Source organism: Meriones unguiculatus, chromosome 5 (assembly GCF_030254825.1).
Source record: "Meriones unguiculatus strain TT.TT164.6M chromosome 5, Bangor_MerUng_6.1, whole genome shotgun sequence".
In the NCBI taxonomy this organism is placed as follows: domain Eukaryota; kingdom Metazoa; phylum Chordata; class Mammalia; order Rodentia; family Muridae; genus Meriones; species Meriones unguiculatus.
In genome coordinates this window covers 113,000,721-113,017,526 of record NC_083353.1, presented here as the reverse complement: position 1 = coordinate 113,017,526, position 16,806 = coordinate 113,000,721, and the positions used below count along the sequence as shown (strand labels likewise).

Below are 16,806 nucleotides of genomic sequence, written 5' to 3'. Positions count from 1 at the left end.
AACTCACTTCTGAACCCACACATCCTCTCAGTCTCAGTCTCGTGGGGAGGGGAGATGAAGCTCCGGGACAAGGGTTGGCCTAGAATCAGAGAGCATGACACAAGAGATGAGAACGCCAGCGTGGTTCCTGCAGTTCTCACAGAGGGAACTGGGTGCGCTGTCGGGGCCTCCCTCATCAGTTCTGATTTCTTAGGAATAAAGACCAGTCTTCCGGGTCACCGGTCACTGTTCTTCGGAGAACCAGTCTCATTGCCAGCAGCCATGTCAGGTGGCCTGCAGCCTCATCACCACAGGATCTAATGCTTCTGGCCTCCTCGGGGCACATGCCCATGACTTATTCATCGCTGCCCAATTCCTGACCGTAGATGCAATGTGACCAGCCGCCCGCCTGCTGTTTACCACGCCATTCCAACCGGTGTGGTATAATCCTTCCAAACTGTGAGGCAAAATAAATGTTTTTTCCCTTTAAAAAAAAAAAAAATTCCTGGTGCTGGAGAGGCTTCTCAATGATCAAGAACAGCTGTTCTTGCAGAGGACCCCTCTTCTCATCTCACGGGCACTAGACACACGGAAATGTAGATATACATACATACATGCATGCATGCAGTAAAACACTCATAAACATAAAAATTAAAAAAAAAATTTCACTCAGTGCCTTTTAGGAGAGGGCTGGACTTGTGTATCTGCCAGAATATGGATAAATAGGTAAGAATCAAACAAAGGCTGTTTTCAAGATTTAGAACTCTGATCTCCTATCTCCAACACCTTCTAGCTACAGCAGAACCCAATTAAAAGCACACAAGCAACCATCAACAGTGTAAGAAAAAAATCGATGTGGTCCTGTAGGAGATACCTAAATTAGGAGGGGAAGCCTAATGGTGCATGCATACAGGTGAAGCCTCTAGGCCAACCTACCAAGGGCACTTGTATATCCATGTCTTTTGCCATACTAGTCACAAAAACATACAGAAAACAGCCTGAGTGTTCGTCAACTAACGGATTAAAAAAATGTGTCGTGTACACACAACGCAGTGTATCCTGTTTCATGTATGCAGGTATTTAGCCTGCATGTATGTTTGTGGGGGGCGGACGGCAGAGGCCAGACAATGTGCCGAAACTGAAGTTATAGACAGTTGTGAGATGCCGTGTGGGTGTTGGGAATTGAATCTGGGTCCTGTCAGGGCAGCCAGCGCTCTTAACCTCCAAACCATTTCCCCAGCCTCTAATGTAGTTTTGTTTAACTATAAATAGTGCACTTTTAAGGCATAAAAAAAAAAAAAAAATCAATTACATCTGGGCACGGTGCTTTTAATCCTAGCCTGGGGCAGGGGCAGGGCCAGGGAGAGCTCTAGATTTGAAGTCAGCTTGGTGTACATGGTGAGTTCCAGGACAAGAAGGAATACATACTGAAACCAAGCAAACATCCGATTACACTTCTAGGGAAATGGACAAATCTAGAAACAAATGAAATAAGCTCAGACACTCATGCATAATGATGGATGAATAGGGGGCTGGAGAGATGGCGCAGCAGCTCACAACTGTCTGTGACTCCTGTTCCGGCGGATCTGACAACCTCACACAGACATACGTGCTGGCAAAATACCAATGTACATACATGAAATGCAAATAAGTACTTTTTAAAAAATGAACAATCTGTACAATACGGAAGCACATGTCCAGGAGAGGTGTGGATCAAAGTGGGGGAGGGTATGCGTCCTGCATTAGTGGATAACCAGGGCAGTGCACGGAAGCAGCACACAAACAAAAACCACACACACACACACACACACACACACAACTAAAAAGCTATTCCACCTTCTGTGAGGGTCAACCTCGGCATAAGAGCAACCAGCCACAGGAAGTTCTAATTAACCAGTACGGTGCAAAATTCCCGCAGCTAACCACCTTCTTGTCTTTGCTTCCCGGGCTGTTGGTTTGCTTTTTTTACACGTACTCGGCGTTTTCGCTTGTGTTTGTACAGTACGCACACATGTCGGCGTGCGCAGATGGAGGGCAGAGCGCAGTTCACAGGGGTTTGCAAAGTGTAGACTCCAGGGATTGAATGAAGGTTGTCACACTCGTCAGCAAGGCCATTCCCATATTGGACTACCTCACCAGCGCTTCAATTTTTTTGTTTTTACAACAGGGTCTCACTAAGTAGCCTTGGCTGGCCTCGAACTCCATATAGCCACTCAGGAGCACCATGCTCCATGCTATCCTTTTTTTTGTTCACTTTAAAGACAAAACTTATGTAGCTCAGGCTGGCCTTGAACTCTACTAGATTCTCCCATCTTAGCCTCAAGTGTTGGGCAACATAGCAGATGCAAGGCCAGCCTGGGCTACATGAGATCCTCCCTCACATATTAAAAAAAAAATAAAAAAAAGTATATTGACCCCACTAGGTGAAAGCAAGAGAAGAGACAAAAGCACTAAAAGTAAAGTTAGTGTTTTATTTCACTTAAACTAGTCAAAATGCCATTGCTTCATCATGGCACACGCAAATATAAACTTCTACAGATTTTAATTAATATAGAAGTACTCTTGGTGAACTTCCAAAGAGGTGGAAGCTGACAAAGCACACTGAACACACAAAGTCTCCTAACGGCAAAGACGGAAGTCCTCCTTCAACCAAAGCTTTAGTTTTTTTTTGTTGAGACACTGCCTTACTATTCAAAGGGAGTCCAGGCTGGTCTTGAACTTACTGTGTATCTGAGCTAGTCTCAAAATCGTGATCTTTCTGCCTCATCCTCTCGAGTGGCCACCATACCTGAATGAATCTTTACACTACTTTTTACACTTTTAGATTCTACATCCTAAAAAATAAAGATACCCAAACGTACGATGCCAGGCCGTGGTGGTGCACACCTTTAATCCCAGCGCTTGGGAGGTAAGGACAGGCAGGCAGTTCTCTGTGATTTTTGAGGCCAGTCTGGTTTACAGAGCTAGTTCCAAGACAGCCAGGGATACACAGAGAAACCCTGTCTCGAAAAACTAAACAATAAAAAGTAATAATAATAAAAATAAGAACAATCTAAAAATCTTTGGTGGAAGGACGGAATGTGGCCACTGCCCTGACTTTAGGCTGAATTGCGCAGTCCTCACATTTCACCCGACGAATTCACAGAGTAGTTCATGAACAACTCCAGGGCTTGTGGGGTGCTGCAATATGCATGGCTTTCCCCAATGGCTTCCAAATTCACCTCCAAATCACTGGCAGAGAAGTTCTGCGGCAGCTGCGTGTAAGGCTGCAGAGAGTCCTCTCCGAGGTTATGGAACGGAGCAGTGTTCCAGGTCTGGCTATTCCAGGCTTGCGTACACCAGGTCTGAGCGGTCCAGGTCTGGTTGCTCCAAGCTGAACCGGTCCAGGTCTGGTTGCTCCACGTTGGGTCGGTCCAAGTCTGGCTGCTCCACATTGGAAGGCTCCCAGATGGGTTGACCAGATAGCCCTGGGGATAGCTGGAGTAGACCTTGGGATACTCTGCCAGGGCCGAGCCCTTCTGAAAGAGGTGAGCAACTCAGTGAGTCAAAAAAGGAGATTTACAAGGCATGTGCCATCACGCCCCAGCTGCAAATCTAAAGCTGTAAACCGCAGGAATAGGAAAAGCAAAGATTACCATGATGGTGCATGCCTTTAATCCCGGCACTCCTGAGACAGCGACAGGCAGATCGCTGACTGCCAGGGCTACACAGAGAGACCCTGCCTCAAAAACTTGAAAGATCACAAGAAAGAGTACATGAGGGAGGAGAGGGGGGTAAGAGGGATGGGAAGGAGACAGGACTGATGGACCCCAGATGGAAACAGAATGGGACTGAAAGGCAAAGAGCCACTGGCTGCTCTTACGGGAAATCTCGGTCACACCCATAGCCACACACAGATGGTGCACACACACGTAAACCGGAGAAAAGAAAGCGCGTGGAGTTTGCTGCTACCTGAGTCGCGCTGTTGCTGGGCTTCAGCCACTGGTTCTTCTGCCACCGCTTACATTTCATTCTTTGGTTTTGGAACCAGGTCTTAACCTGCAAGAAGCGACGGGACTTTTTAAAAGTACACGTGAAAAGGAAGACATGTAGATGAGCCCAGCTTCACAAATTCTTGAAAAACATTTTAACTTTTATTATTAATATGGGGGGGGGAGGTGGCACGTGGAGAGCAGAGGCTAAATTCCAGGCTGCTTTGGGAGAGGGGCATATGTGTATGGGGGTAAGAGTCGGGATTGGTCCCAGGCTTTTGCATGCTTTACTGGCAAATGAGCTCCATTTCCTGTGTTTTGTTTCAGGCTGGCCCGGAGTCCTGGCTCTTCCTGTCTCTGTCTCAGGTGCTGAAAGTTTAGCTGTGAAACACCACGCACGCGCAGTGCACCGTCTTTCAAGCCGGAGCCGGACATGGTGGCACATGCCCTTAGTGCCAACACTTGGGGAGGCTCAGGCACGCACAACTCGAGTTCGAGGCCAGCCTGGTCTACAGAGTTAGTTTCAGGACAGCCAGGGCTACACGGTGAGACACTTTCTCCAAAAAAAAAAAAAAAAAAAAAAAAAAAAGCCAAAAGTTGGGGAGATGGCTCCTCTCTTCCAGAGGGCCCAAGTTCAGTTCTCAGCCTTCACATGGTAGCTTCCAACTGTAGCTCCAGTTCCAAGAGCTCTGACACCCCCACGAAGACTTACATGCCGGGAACGAAACCAAGAAACAAAAGAAAATTTAAAAAAAAAAAAAAAAAAAAAAAAGCCAGACAACCTTTGGGGCAGAGGCAGGCAGACCTCGAGTTATGGCCAGCCAGGGCTACACAGTAAGACCCTGACTGGGGGGAGGGATGAGGTAGAAGATAAATTGATGGAACAAAATGAGTAACATATGAATCACATAATTATGATTTTAACATGAGAAGAGAGACCTTACTCAGAGTGGAGAGGCATCCAGAGTCAGCTCCATTCATTGGCAAGTCAGCCTCATTTGGTTTTTTTACGGCAACAAGGTAACAACCCTACCTGCTTGTAGCTAAGGTTCAGAATGGCAGACAGCTCTTGCATCTGCTGGAGACTCAGGTACTTCTGCTTCTGAAACCTGTCCCTGAGCGCACACAGCTGGGCCTGAGAGAACACAGTCCTCATCTTCTGCTTCTTGGCATACACCTTGCCCTCTCCCTTCTTGTCGGGATCTTCCTCAGACTGAGAACCAGAGAGCTTTACTTTGGGACTGGTAGAGGAATCAGGGCTGTCTTGAACAGGTAGGTCCACAGAGGAAGGGCGAGGAGAGGCTGTTAGGAAAAGATATGTAACTTGTTAATATAATAGAGCATTCTCAGCCTGGCATGGTCACATGGACGTGACTCCTTGGGATAGGACAGGGAGGTTACAGGAGCTTCGTATAGTTTGAGGAAGGGGCTGGAGACCCTCCGGAAGATCACTTCTATCACGAAAGATGTTTAGACAGAGCCCAGAAAGAACTCGCTCAGCTACAAACAGCAGCTGAGAGTTCAGAATAACCTAGTTTGTTAAGCAGCTCTTTGTTCTTATGCCACTTATTGTAACCTCAAGATTTTGCCTAGATGACTTATGATGTCGAGGTTTGTGTGAGAAAAGCACTGAGTTAATGATTAAATATGCTTGCAATGTAGTCACTGTACCGTGTATGCAGAGTACAGCCTGCTATATTTCGTTTATTCTCATCTGTGGGTCTTTGGGGAAAAGCCAATATCCCGGGGAAAGACAAAAAGGTTTTTGATCATGTAGGAAGTATAAGGAAATGACTTAACAATAAAAGAGTGGGGCTGACTCTCTGCGCCAGAGAGCACAAAGAGAGCTTGAGCAGAGCAGAGAGACTGCCTTCCAAAAACAGTCTCTTGAAACGAGTCAGCTTGTCCCTGCACGCGTGTGAAGCCATTTTCTCTCCTGCTGATCCAATTCTCCCAAACTCACAATTGGCTGAGACCCACAGCTGGCTGAGGCTGGTCCCCGGCAAGGGTTTCTCTGTGTAGCATTGGCTATCTTAGCCTTGTAGACCACGCTGGCCTTGTAGACAGCGATCTGCCTGCCCCTGACTCCCTGAGTGCTGGGATTAAAGGCACGTACCATCACGCCGGCTTATGTACATGTTTTAAGTTATAATATTTATTTAAATTATACAATTAGACCCTGTACATCCTAGTAGAAAACAAAAATTAGCCTTTAATCTCAGCACTTGGGAGGCAGAAGCTGGGGCGTCTCTGTGAGCTCAAACCAGCCTGGTCTACAAAGGGAGTTCCGGGACAGCCAGGGTTACAAACAGCAAAACCCTGTCTTGAAAAAGCAAAAACAAAAACAGAAACAACAACAACAAAAAACCCACAACTAACAAATCAAATGGTCAGCTCAAGTTCAGGATAGGATGGAGAGGAAGTACGAATTTGTAGTCTTCTTTCCTTCCAATTCCTGCCCCTCACTCCCTCTTGATCAGAACTGTGACCTCACCTACAAGGAAACACTGGCAGTGAGAGGAGGCAGGTAGCACCAATCTGAAGCCTCGATGCTCCAGCAGCTGAGATGGGAGTTTGAACCAACCCCACCTCAACAAGTACATAGACAGAAAGATGGACAGACGGAACATCCATGGACGACTTAACATCTATGAAGGATGCTGTTAGCAATGTACAGCCCTGGGTTTAGTCTCCAATATTTAAAAAAAAAAAAAAAAAAGCCATGATTTCAAAATGGTCCTGTGTGGTCTATCCTGCTGTTAAAGAGCAGTCAGCTAGAGAGTCTTTTAAATTATCAGTTACTGGGGCAAAATTCCAACTAACCAAATCTGTTCCTCTCATCCTTGAAACCTCCAGTTCACCATCAGTTGCCTTTTCCCCCCACAAGACAAAATTTCCCAATCCTCCTGCCTCAGTGCTGCAGTTAGGTGTATGCCACAATGCCAGGTATTTTGTTGTTCTCTGAGATGCTAAGGGTTGAATCCAGAGCTCAGGCAGGCGACAAGTGCTCCTCCACCACCTGGCTGACAATGCACCGGAATAAGCAGCAGACACAGCAGTTGTCGGCTGAGTGTGTTGCTGTGCAAGAGCCTGCATTCACCACAGACACACACACACACACACACACACCAGCACTGCACACACAACTTAGTAGTTGCTGGGTTCTCTTGTGGTTTACTCCAAACGTAAGTAGATTTAAAACTACCACTTGCGAGCCTGAGGACAGGGCTGAGTCTAGGCAGACAAAATGAGTTTCAGACCTTGGCTCCAGCACTTAGCTATATCTTTACCCCCAAAGGACACTAGTTTGGGGTTCAGGAGGCGGGCTTAGCTCACCAGCCCGGATCAGCGAAGTGACACCCACATTCTTCCCAAAGGTTGAGATTTGAAATGCCAACTACTTCTGCTGGAGAAAAGAGCCATTTGGGTAAACTGCAAACAAACTGTACAACCTCACCAAAACTGGGGTGCTCATCCCAGGCTTGGGATGTTAGGTCTCCCCACTAGTGAGAGCAGCACCCGGCACACCTGGATACCCAGGCCCCGTGCATCAAGCTCATGTAATTATGGGAACGTATGAATTTCCAAAAACCGCACCACAACAGCCTCAAGCTGTAGTGGGAGACAGGAGTCTGTGATCCCAAGTCTCCCACTACAGCTTGAGACTTGAAGGCCAACGTGTCACCAGTAAAACTTCGAGAGGGGTATCCAGAGGGTCAATAATGTCACCTGCTTAGGCTAATGCACACAGTTCATAAAGAGGCAGTAACCCTTCAGCCATTCCTCCCCTCTCTCCCCCTAATTATTTTGGTTCTTCAGCGACTGGATCTCTTACCGGTCTCTGTGCGGAGCTTCTCAGCAGCAGACATTTGTAGGCAAGAATAGTTTTCCTCAGGACCGTGAACTGCAGGCTTCGGCAAGGAGTCCTCAGTATCCGATGCTTTCTCAGAACAAGGCACACTGTAGGGACCGGGAGTATCCACACTCATGTCAGAAGGTGAGGTCGGGGGTGGGGGGGAAGGTGAGTTCTTAAAAGTTTAACAACAACGAAAAGGTTAAGACTTTTAAAAACCTAGTGTCTAGGTGGAAAGAGTTTAGAAAAAATTTTTTTGAACGTCCAGGTGTAAAATTATCACAAGGAGGTGAGCCTCAAGTCCTGCCACAAAATAGCAAGACACCAGCTCAGCCTAGCAGAAGGCCACAGCTCAAGATTTTAAAGGTAGGTCCCAGCCCCTAGCTCACTCCTCCCCCACCCTCCACCCCGGTCTCCCTGCCCCCGCCCAGCCACTATCCTCCAGCCTCGGCACCCACGCCCACCAGCCCTGTGAATTCACAGTTAAGCCCACCTGCCAGGCCCACCAAGGACATTGTAATGCAAAAGAAGCTGTAAAATGACCCAGACTGAGAGGAGGGGAAGGAAAAGCATGGAGCCCATCTGATCTAGAGACAATTAAAAAAAAAAAGAAAGAAAGAAAACACACACACACACAAAGTTGGTTCTTGCTTGAGGCTCTACCATGTTTCACCTTTAAACCACGGCTGTACCCCCAAACCCTGGGCATCTCAAGTGAGGGGGTTTCCTCTTCCATTCTTCCTACAGAAGTAGTAAAACAGTCAGAGCTTGCTGTCAAAATCTTTGTTTAACCGTGGTACTCCTTTTCAGAGCCCTCCTTAGTTCTTTCCCGGTTTTCATTTTGGGAAAGATTGGAAAGTCTATCAAAAATGCTGGTTTTTGTTTTTTTTTTAATGACAGTCTGAAGGAAAAGCCTGTGGCCTGCTCAAGACTCTCGGGCTCCCTTACTAAGCAGTCCTGTGCCTTTAACACACCAAAATTGCTTTATGTTTTGTTTTGATTTAGAGACAGGGTTTCACTATGTTACCTTGAATGGTCCTGAACTCGGCATGTAGATCAGGCTGGACTGGAACTCACAAACAGCTGCTGGCCTCTGCCTCCCAAGTGCTGGGATTACAAGCGTGCGCCACCATGCCCAGCTCTAGCCCAGCTCTTAAGCCCTGCTCTGACAACTTTTAGGGATGAGGAAATTTTTAAAAAGAAACAATACTTTTAGAATTGGGTACCAGTGATTCCATTTTCAGAGAAGTTTTAAAATAAATTATGTATTTATATATTAAGATATGATATATTATATAGAACACATAATATAATTAATAATAGTGTATAATATATAAATAATTTATATATAAATATTTTTATTTATTTGTTTGTTTGTTTCAAGGCAGGGTTTCTCTTTGCAGCCTTGGCTGTCCCAGACTTACTTTAGACTAAGCTGGCCTCAGATTTAAGACATCCACCTGCCTCTGCCTCCCAGAGCACTGGAATTACAGGTTTGTGCCAGCTTACCTGGCTGAGATGTTAACATTTTAAACAATGAACAGATGGACTATAAGCCCCTAAGTAGAAATGATAGAACAAAAGAATAACTGTTTTACCTTCCACCGGTTCACTGGGCTGATAAAAATATGGCTCTGTTTTGCATTTATTTGTTAGTCTGTTTATTTGTTTTGTTTTTTTGACACTTAGTTTCTCTATAGCCTTATCTGTCCTGGACTGGATTTATAGACCAGGCTAGCCTTAGACTCACAGAGATCCACTTGCTTCTGCCTCCCAGAGTGCTGGGATTAAAGGCGTGCACCACCACGCCCGGCTCTGAGGTGCTCTTTTTGTTAGGCACTGAATGAACAGAATGTTCAGAATGTCAAAGTTTATGCAGCATTTAGTAAAAGAGAAAAGATTCTTCCTACATCTGCCCTCAAATGTAGGGGTCACCAAATCTAGTTTAAGACTTCCAATTTTAGCTGGCTGGCCACGGTGGTGCATGCCTGTAATCCCAGCACTCAGCAGGGAGAAGAAGAAGCACTCAGAGAGGGAAGCAGGAGGATCGGATCAATGTGAGTTCGAGGTCAGCCTGGTCTACAGAGTGAGTCCAGGACAGCCAAGGCTACACAGAGAAACCCTGTCTTGAGGAGAAACAACAATAACAACGAAACCAAAAGCCAAGAAAACCCCACAACAGAAACACCAAAAAGCGAAACAAACCAAACCCACGCCTAAAACCCTGGCCTCCAGCACTAACGTGTGTAGGGACAATTAGACAGTCTTTGCTGGCTCTTGTTTTCTCCCCATTCCTGAACTCAACACTCAAGGAATCTAGGGTTGCATCCTCATTCTGAATCTTGCCATGGAATGCAAAGGCTTAGTAAACCCCACCTCAGTTTTTTAAATAAGCACATATTCTTTCTGGTTAGGGGACCACTTGCTCAGCATCCTCCCTTCACTGGGTCTATGGAGTCCTCCACCCATACCTGCTGGCTCTGCTACTGAAAAATAAAAAAAAAAAAAAACAACAACAAAACTGACTCCTCTTTATAATGCAAACAGAGCTGTCACTAGGTGACCGTAGGTGTGTCCCCGAGGAGATATAATTTTGGTAAACTTGTCTTTGTCTTCTCCAACCTTCTTCCCGGAGGGGAACTGTAAGACTGGGCCAGGGAGGCATCCAGAGATCTGGATGTTTCAAGCTCAAAGCTGCTTCTCACTTCAGATTAGAAACAAAATGTGAGTCCTCTAAAAGGGGAAACATTTACCCCCTGCCTCTGGGTACATGGGGTCAAGGCCACTAAATCCTTGTGCTTACCCCAAGCTCTGCAGAGGCTGGCTACAGAAAGCACAGCTCTTAGAGGAAGGTGGGTCCCTCCTCAGCCCCCTTTGTGGTCTGGGGTGAGAGTGTCTGGAGTGAAAGATCCTAGAGAAAAGGAGGCTGGTGGCCGAAGGCAGGCTGGTCACCTTCCTTACCCGGGGAAGCAATTTGAATAGGGTGGAGAATGTCTTAAAGTCTTAAGACTAGAAAAAAAATAAATAAATAAGTTTTAGACTAGGTTGGAATGGGCTGTGTGGGTGGAGGAGGGGTATGTTAAGTGCGCCCACCTCGTGGGGAAGCACATCAAAATGGTAGTAAAAAGTGAACTGATGTTGTAGGGTTAGTTCTGAGAAAGGCTAGAGTGTGCCCTGTCTGGAAAGAGTAGAGGACTAGGGACTAGAGTAGGTGGGGCAGAGGAGGGAAGTCCAAAGCCTTGGAAGTCTATCTATCTATCTATCTATCTATCTATCTATCTATCTATCCATCCATTTATCTGTCTATCTATCCTTTTATCTATCTGTCTATCCATTTATCTATTTATCCATTTATCTGTCTGTCCATCCACCCACCCATCCATCCATTTATCCATCCATTTATCTATTATCTGACTATCCATCTATCTATCCATCGTACATCTGCTCATCCATCCTCCCTGTTGTCAGAATATCAGCTTGGTGGTGTCGGTCACTTTTGCCTGCTTTGTCTAATGTACCTCTAACCCTAGAATAGGCTCTTACACCAGCATCACCCCATCACGAGCAGCTTCTGTGTGAGAGCTCAGTGTGGCTCTCTGCTGCTCCTCCTCCTCCTCACTGGCGGTGGGGACCAGGAGTCTATTTCAGAATCTTTCTTGAAGCAGGATGTGGTGACTCAGATCTATAATCTTAGCCCTTGAAAGAGAATCACCAGCCGGGGTACATAGGAGAGATTCTGTCTCAACAAAGCAAGTTTCCCTTGGTTGAGGAGGCCCTGGGTTCAATACTCTCTCTCTCTCTCTCTCTCTCTCATTCACCCTGGAGCCTATTTTTACATCTTTAGTTGCTATTGCTTGAGCACTGCTACTCTAGAAAAAAACTGGGCATAAAAGTGGATAGGTGGATAGTTGTTGTTATGTGGCTAACAGGGGAGTGATAACTGAGGCTTTCTATGCAAATGGAAGGCGAGAACCACTCTTTCACACTTAGAGACTTGTTTTTAAACCTGGAGGGTCATTTTATTAGGTTTGAAAGAGAAAAACAAGGGGGTGGGGGCGGCTGGAGAGATGGCTTTGCAGTTAAAAGCACTGACTGCCCTTCCAGAGGTCCTGAGTTCAATTCCCAACAACCACATGATGGCTCAGAACCATCAATACTGGGATCTGGTAGCCTCAGAGCACTCATATACATTCACTCATATACATTAAATAATGTGTATGAGAGAGGAAAGAAAGCGAAAGAACAGCAACAAGCTTTAAATCCTGGCAGCTACTGAAATCACAGCTGTTTCTAACTGCTGTCTGTGCTCTCGGAACTCCAGTCCTGTGCAAAAGCAGTGTATAAGCTTTCTCTTCAGTCCCCTTAATTATTTTTATGTATTTAGTTAGTTAGTTCATCATCTTCCTCAGCTGTATTTATTTGCTTGGATGATGATGATGATGATGATTATGTGTTTTTGCCTGCATGTATAACTGTGTACCAGTGTGGGAAATGCCTGCAGCAGCCAGAAGAAGGCATCAAGTCTCCTGAGACCGGAGATACACATGGTTGTGGGTTGACAAGTGGGTGAAGGGAATTGAACCTGAGCCTGAGAACAGCAGCCAGAGCTCTTGACTGCTGAGTCATCTCTCCAGCCCCTCCCTCTGGTCTTCATCTGGGTGATGGGGGATTTGAACCTGGGCCTCAGGTGTTTTGCTCACTTAGCCATCTCCTGAGGCACCGATTTTGTTTTGTAGAGATGGTGAGCCTTGAACTGTCTATGTCTTTAGTTCGGGCCTTAAATTTCTGGTCTTCCTGCCTCTTCTACCTCCTAAATACTAGAATTACAGGCAAAGAAATGTAACACCACACTGGGTTTTCAAATCCATATACCGACTATTTCATTTTCTTGCCTTTCTGAGGAGGGCCTTCGGGGTGTTCAGTCCTACTCTCTTGAGCCACACTGGTTAGGCACCCCTCTTTTTGTTTGTTTGTTTGTTTGTTTAGCAGGCTTTCACTATGTAGCCTTGATTGTGTACATCAGGTTAGTCTTGAACTCACTGAGTTTCACCTGCCTCTGCCTACTGAGTGCTGGCCTTAAAGGTACGCCTACTGTGGCCAACCATCTGTCATCCTTTGCCCACTCTCGGGAGAGGCCAGGAGACCTTCTGTAGATTAGATGGCTGTGCGCCGGGGTGTACCAGCTGCGGCACTGCATTCTACTGCCTTGTAAAGCCTTACTGAATAAGCTCAGATTGCAGAGTGGTGAGGGCACCATCTCTGGCCTGCTCTCCTTTCCTTGTATCTCATGCCCTTTCATTCATCTCTTCTCTTCCTCTTTGCCCCAACCCCTTCCTCTCTCTCCCTTCCTGCTCCCCTCTCCCTTTATTTTCTAGAGACAAGGTTTCTCTGTGTAATGAATCTGACTGTCCTGGAACTCTGTAGATGAGGCTGGCCTTGAACTCAAAGATCTGCCTGCCTCTGCCTTTGCCTCTGCCTTTGCCTCTGCAGTGCTGGGATTAAAGGCATATGCCACCCCCTCTCACTCTTTTTTTTTAATTGAAATGCAATCTCAAGTACTCCAGTTTGGTTTTGAACTCACTAGATTGCAAAGGATGACCTTTAACCCTTGATCCTCTCACCTCTGCCTCCAGAGTACTAGAACTATAGCTATCTAACACTAGTCCTATTGCGGTGCCGGGAATTGAACACCTAGCTTCAGGCATACTAAACAAGAAATCCACCAGGAAAACTACATTTCCAGCCCACTGTCTTTGAAAAAAAAAAAAATTTTTTTTTCACATATGTATAGATGGTTTGCTTGCATGTATGTCCGTACACCGCTTGCTGCTGTCACGTGGGTGCTCGGAATTTGTGGGTGCTCGAAATGGAGCATTCAGTGCTCTTAACCACTGAGCCATACCTCCAGCCCCAAGTCATTGTTTTTCCCTTTCTCCCTACTTCTCTCTGGCTGGGCTGGAATTTGTAGATGTCCTGTCTCTGGGATTGAAGTGTAGGCCACAATGGACAGCTCCTTTGTTTCTTCCTTCGAGGTGCTGCAAGCACCGTCAACTGTTGAACCTAGAATGCTTTTCTCTTAAACATTTTCATTTTCTTTTTTTTTTTTTTTTAAAGATTTATTATTTATATAGTATTCTGTCTGCATTTGTGCCTGCAGGCAAGAAGAGTGTACCAGATCTCACTATAGATGGTTGACCTTCGGAAAAAACAGCCAGTGTTCTTAACCTCTGAGCCAACTCTCCTGGCCAAACTTTGAAGACACAGTCTGCGTTTTGATTGTGCCCTTCTGCACCCCTGACTTCTTAATTTCTTATATAGGATCTCTTAAAACCTAGGGTGGCCTCGAACTCATGATCCTCCAGCCTCCAGTATTCTCAAATACTGAAATTACAGGCCTGCTTCATCACATCCAGCCCTAGAGTCACCTCCCACTCCACAGTCCATCTCACATTTAGTTTTAGCTTTCTGTGTGTGCTTACATCCGCGGTCCCTTTCAAGCTCCAGCCTAGAGCAAGGCTGCTTAAAGTAGAGCCTTAAATCACAGCAAATTAACCTCAATGGACAACACCTCAGAAATGCAGATTATTGGGAGAGGCATTAATTACCTCACGCGCCTAATCAGACTGTCTGAGGGTAGAGTCAAGAAGTTTGACTAATTCAGAATCTCAGGGGAGCAGAGCCAAGAGGTTTGTCTCTTGAGAAATTCTAGCTGTGTGTGGTGGTGTATGTAAGTTTGTGATCTGGGCTTTTTGATGGTAAAGGCAAAAGGATCAGGGGTTCAAGGTTAACCTCTGCTACACATGGAGTTGAAGGCTAGCCTGGGCTATCTTTGAGACCCTGTCTCAAAAACAAAACAAAACAAAAAAATCGTGAAGTGAGATTGCCTGAAGTACCAGTTAAGGGGCATGAAGCGCCATCATTGATTCCTGTGGGGAGAGCAGACTCTCTGGAATGAGTGGGGGTGGGCTGAGTAAGGGGATGAGGAGGGAGGGGGGGGTATGAGGAAGTGGAGGGAAGCAGGGGTATAGCGGGGAGAGGATAAGAACTGGATAGTGAGCATGCTCACAGAACAATAGGGGCAGTTTCTTCTGGCTGGTGAAAGAATCAGACTAACTTTGTAACCTATGTTTCTTTTAATTGCCTTAGAACTTATATTTGCAAGTTTTAGGCGGCCCATGTTAATTAAAGCCTCTTAGTGCTTCTCCAGAGAGCCAAGGAATGTAAAAGTTCCTGCCATCAGCCATCTGTGAGGGCAGAGATAAGGAAGAGAACAAGCAGAGATCCCTACTAAATGAAGAGTAAATCACCGATTGGCGCCTGGGAAATGGGCTTTGTTTGAAAACTGGGCCAAATGACCCTAATCCTTCTCCTGCATAGCTCCTGACCTTTGATCCAAAGCCTGTAACCCCCATTCCTCAGAATAGACACGGGATACATTAGTTACTCTCCCATCTTTAACTGTGGCTATATCTCATGTGGCAAGAAATACCAAGCTGACTTGGAGATCAGATATTTACGGCAGGACTGACTGGGCCTAAGGGTGCCCAGAACCAACCAATTATTTTAGAAGTTAAACACCTCCTCCAATCCTAAATTGCCAAGATAGCAACCCCAGGAGATTCCCGCCTTCTGCCTCTTAAAAACCTAAGGTCTTTGTCTCCCGGTGCCACTTCTAGCTGACCAGCAGGGGTGACCCCATTGCGCAATGGTCAAGGGGAACCTCTTGCGTTTTTGCATCGATGGATGATTAGTTTCCTGAGTTCTCTTCATACCTTCTTATATTTAGGCTCTTGCTGGGCCTAACATCTTGCTGGGATAGGGAGTGCTAGAAAATGGAGGAATTTTGGATGGCTCATTCAGAAGTACCTAGTTTTCACATCCCTGATCCAGATAACTGAAGGCAGAAAGACAAACGTGCTCTCAGTGGCCAGAACTGTAATTTGACTACAGGTACATGTGGGCCCAGAGAAAAGGGTGTTCAAACTGCCCTTGACTCAAGGAGATATTATCTTCCACATGAAGCAGTGGGTGGACACCCAGCAGTTCCCAGCAGCAGTAAATAGACAGTGACCCCAATGGGAAATGACAGAAGTCCTTGGGCAGCCATTACTGATGGCCTAAACCATGTCGTTGATCACAGGTTTGGGTTTTTTTTTAAGATTTTATTTATTTTGTTATATATTTTTATTTTGTTATATATATTTATTTTATTATATATATCTATAATGTAGGAGTGTTTTGCCTCTATGTATATCTGTGCATGCCTGTGCCAGTCGAAGGTGTCAGATCCCCTGGGACTGGAGTTAAGGACAGGTGTGAGCTGCCATATGGGTGCAAAGATACGAACCTGGGTCCTCTGACAGAGCAGCTGGTGCTTTTAACCACTGAGCCATCTCTTCAGCCACCACAGATGGGGTGTGAAGACAAGTAAAACCACGTCTTTACTTGAATACTTGTTGCATTACCGTTGTTTTGGAAAGATTTGGTTTTATTTACGTATTTATATGTGTGCAGCGTGTGCCGGTGCACGCACTGGCTGTCTGTGGGTGCCTGCGGGTGCCATCTTGGCTGGAGTTACAGGGGGTCGTGACCTACCCTCTGTGCATGCTGGGAACTGAGCTCCCATCCTGTACAAGCGCATCGAGCATCTCTTAACTGCTGGCCCATCTCTTCAGCCCCGTATTTACGGGGAAATACGTTAATTTAGCTGGGCTTAGTGGCTCATACCTGTGATCCCTGCACTTGGGACTTGGAATCAGAACTATCCTGAGTTCAAAACCAGCCTAGGCTACTTACTGAATTCTAGCCTATCCTGGGCTACAAAGTGAGACTTTGTCTCACCAATAAAAGGGGGGGGGGGAGGCTTGGGGGAGAGTGGGGGAGGGAGATGGGGAGAACAGGGGCTAGGGATGCAGTTGAGTTGGAGGAGGGATTTCTTAGCACGCAAGCCCCTGGAAGAGCAGCTCATCCATACACTCAAGGCACTCCAACCTCTACAACAAA

The 16,806-nt window shown here is 46.1% G+C and overlaps 1 protein-coding gene across 2 annotated transcripts; it reads right to left on the bottom strand.

The window, feature by feature from the left end:
* Window positions 1-3,098: 3,098 nt before the first annotated feature.
* On the bottom strand, window positions 3,099-7,939 carry Nanog (Nanog homeobox). 2 transcript variants are annotated; one of them, XM_021649973.1, is made up of 4 exons: window positions 7,786-7,939; window positions 4,984-5,252; window positions 3,931-4,017; window positions 3,099-3,497 (listed from the first exon to the last, which is right to left on the bottom strand). In XM_021649973.1, exons 1-4 carry the CDS (start codon window positions 7,937-7,939, stop codon window positions 3,099-3,101), a joined length of 909 nt encoding a protein of 302 aa, XP_021505648.1. The 2 variants fall into 2 exon arrangements, with proteins under 2 accessions (XP_021505648.1, XP_021505649.1); XM_021649974.1 differs by having other exon boundaries at window positions 3,099-3,494.
* Between the last annotated feature and the right edge of the window lie 8,867 nt (window positions 7,940-16,806).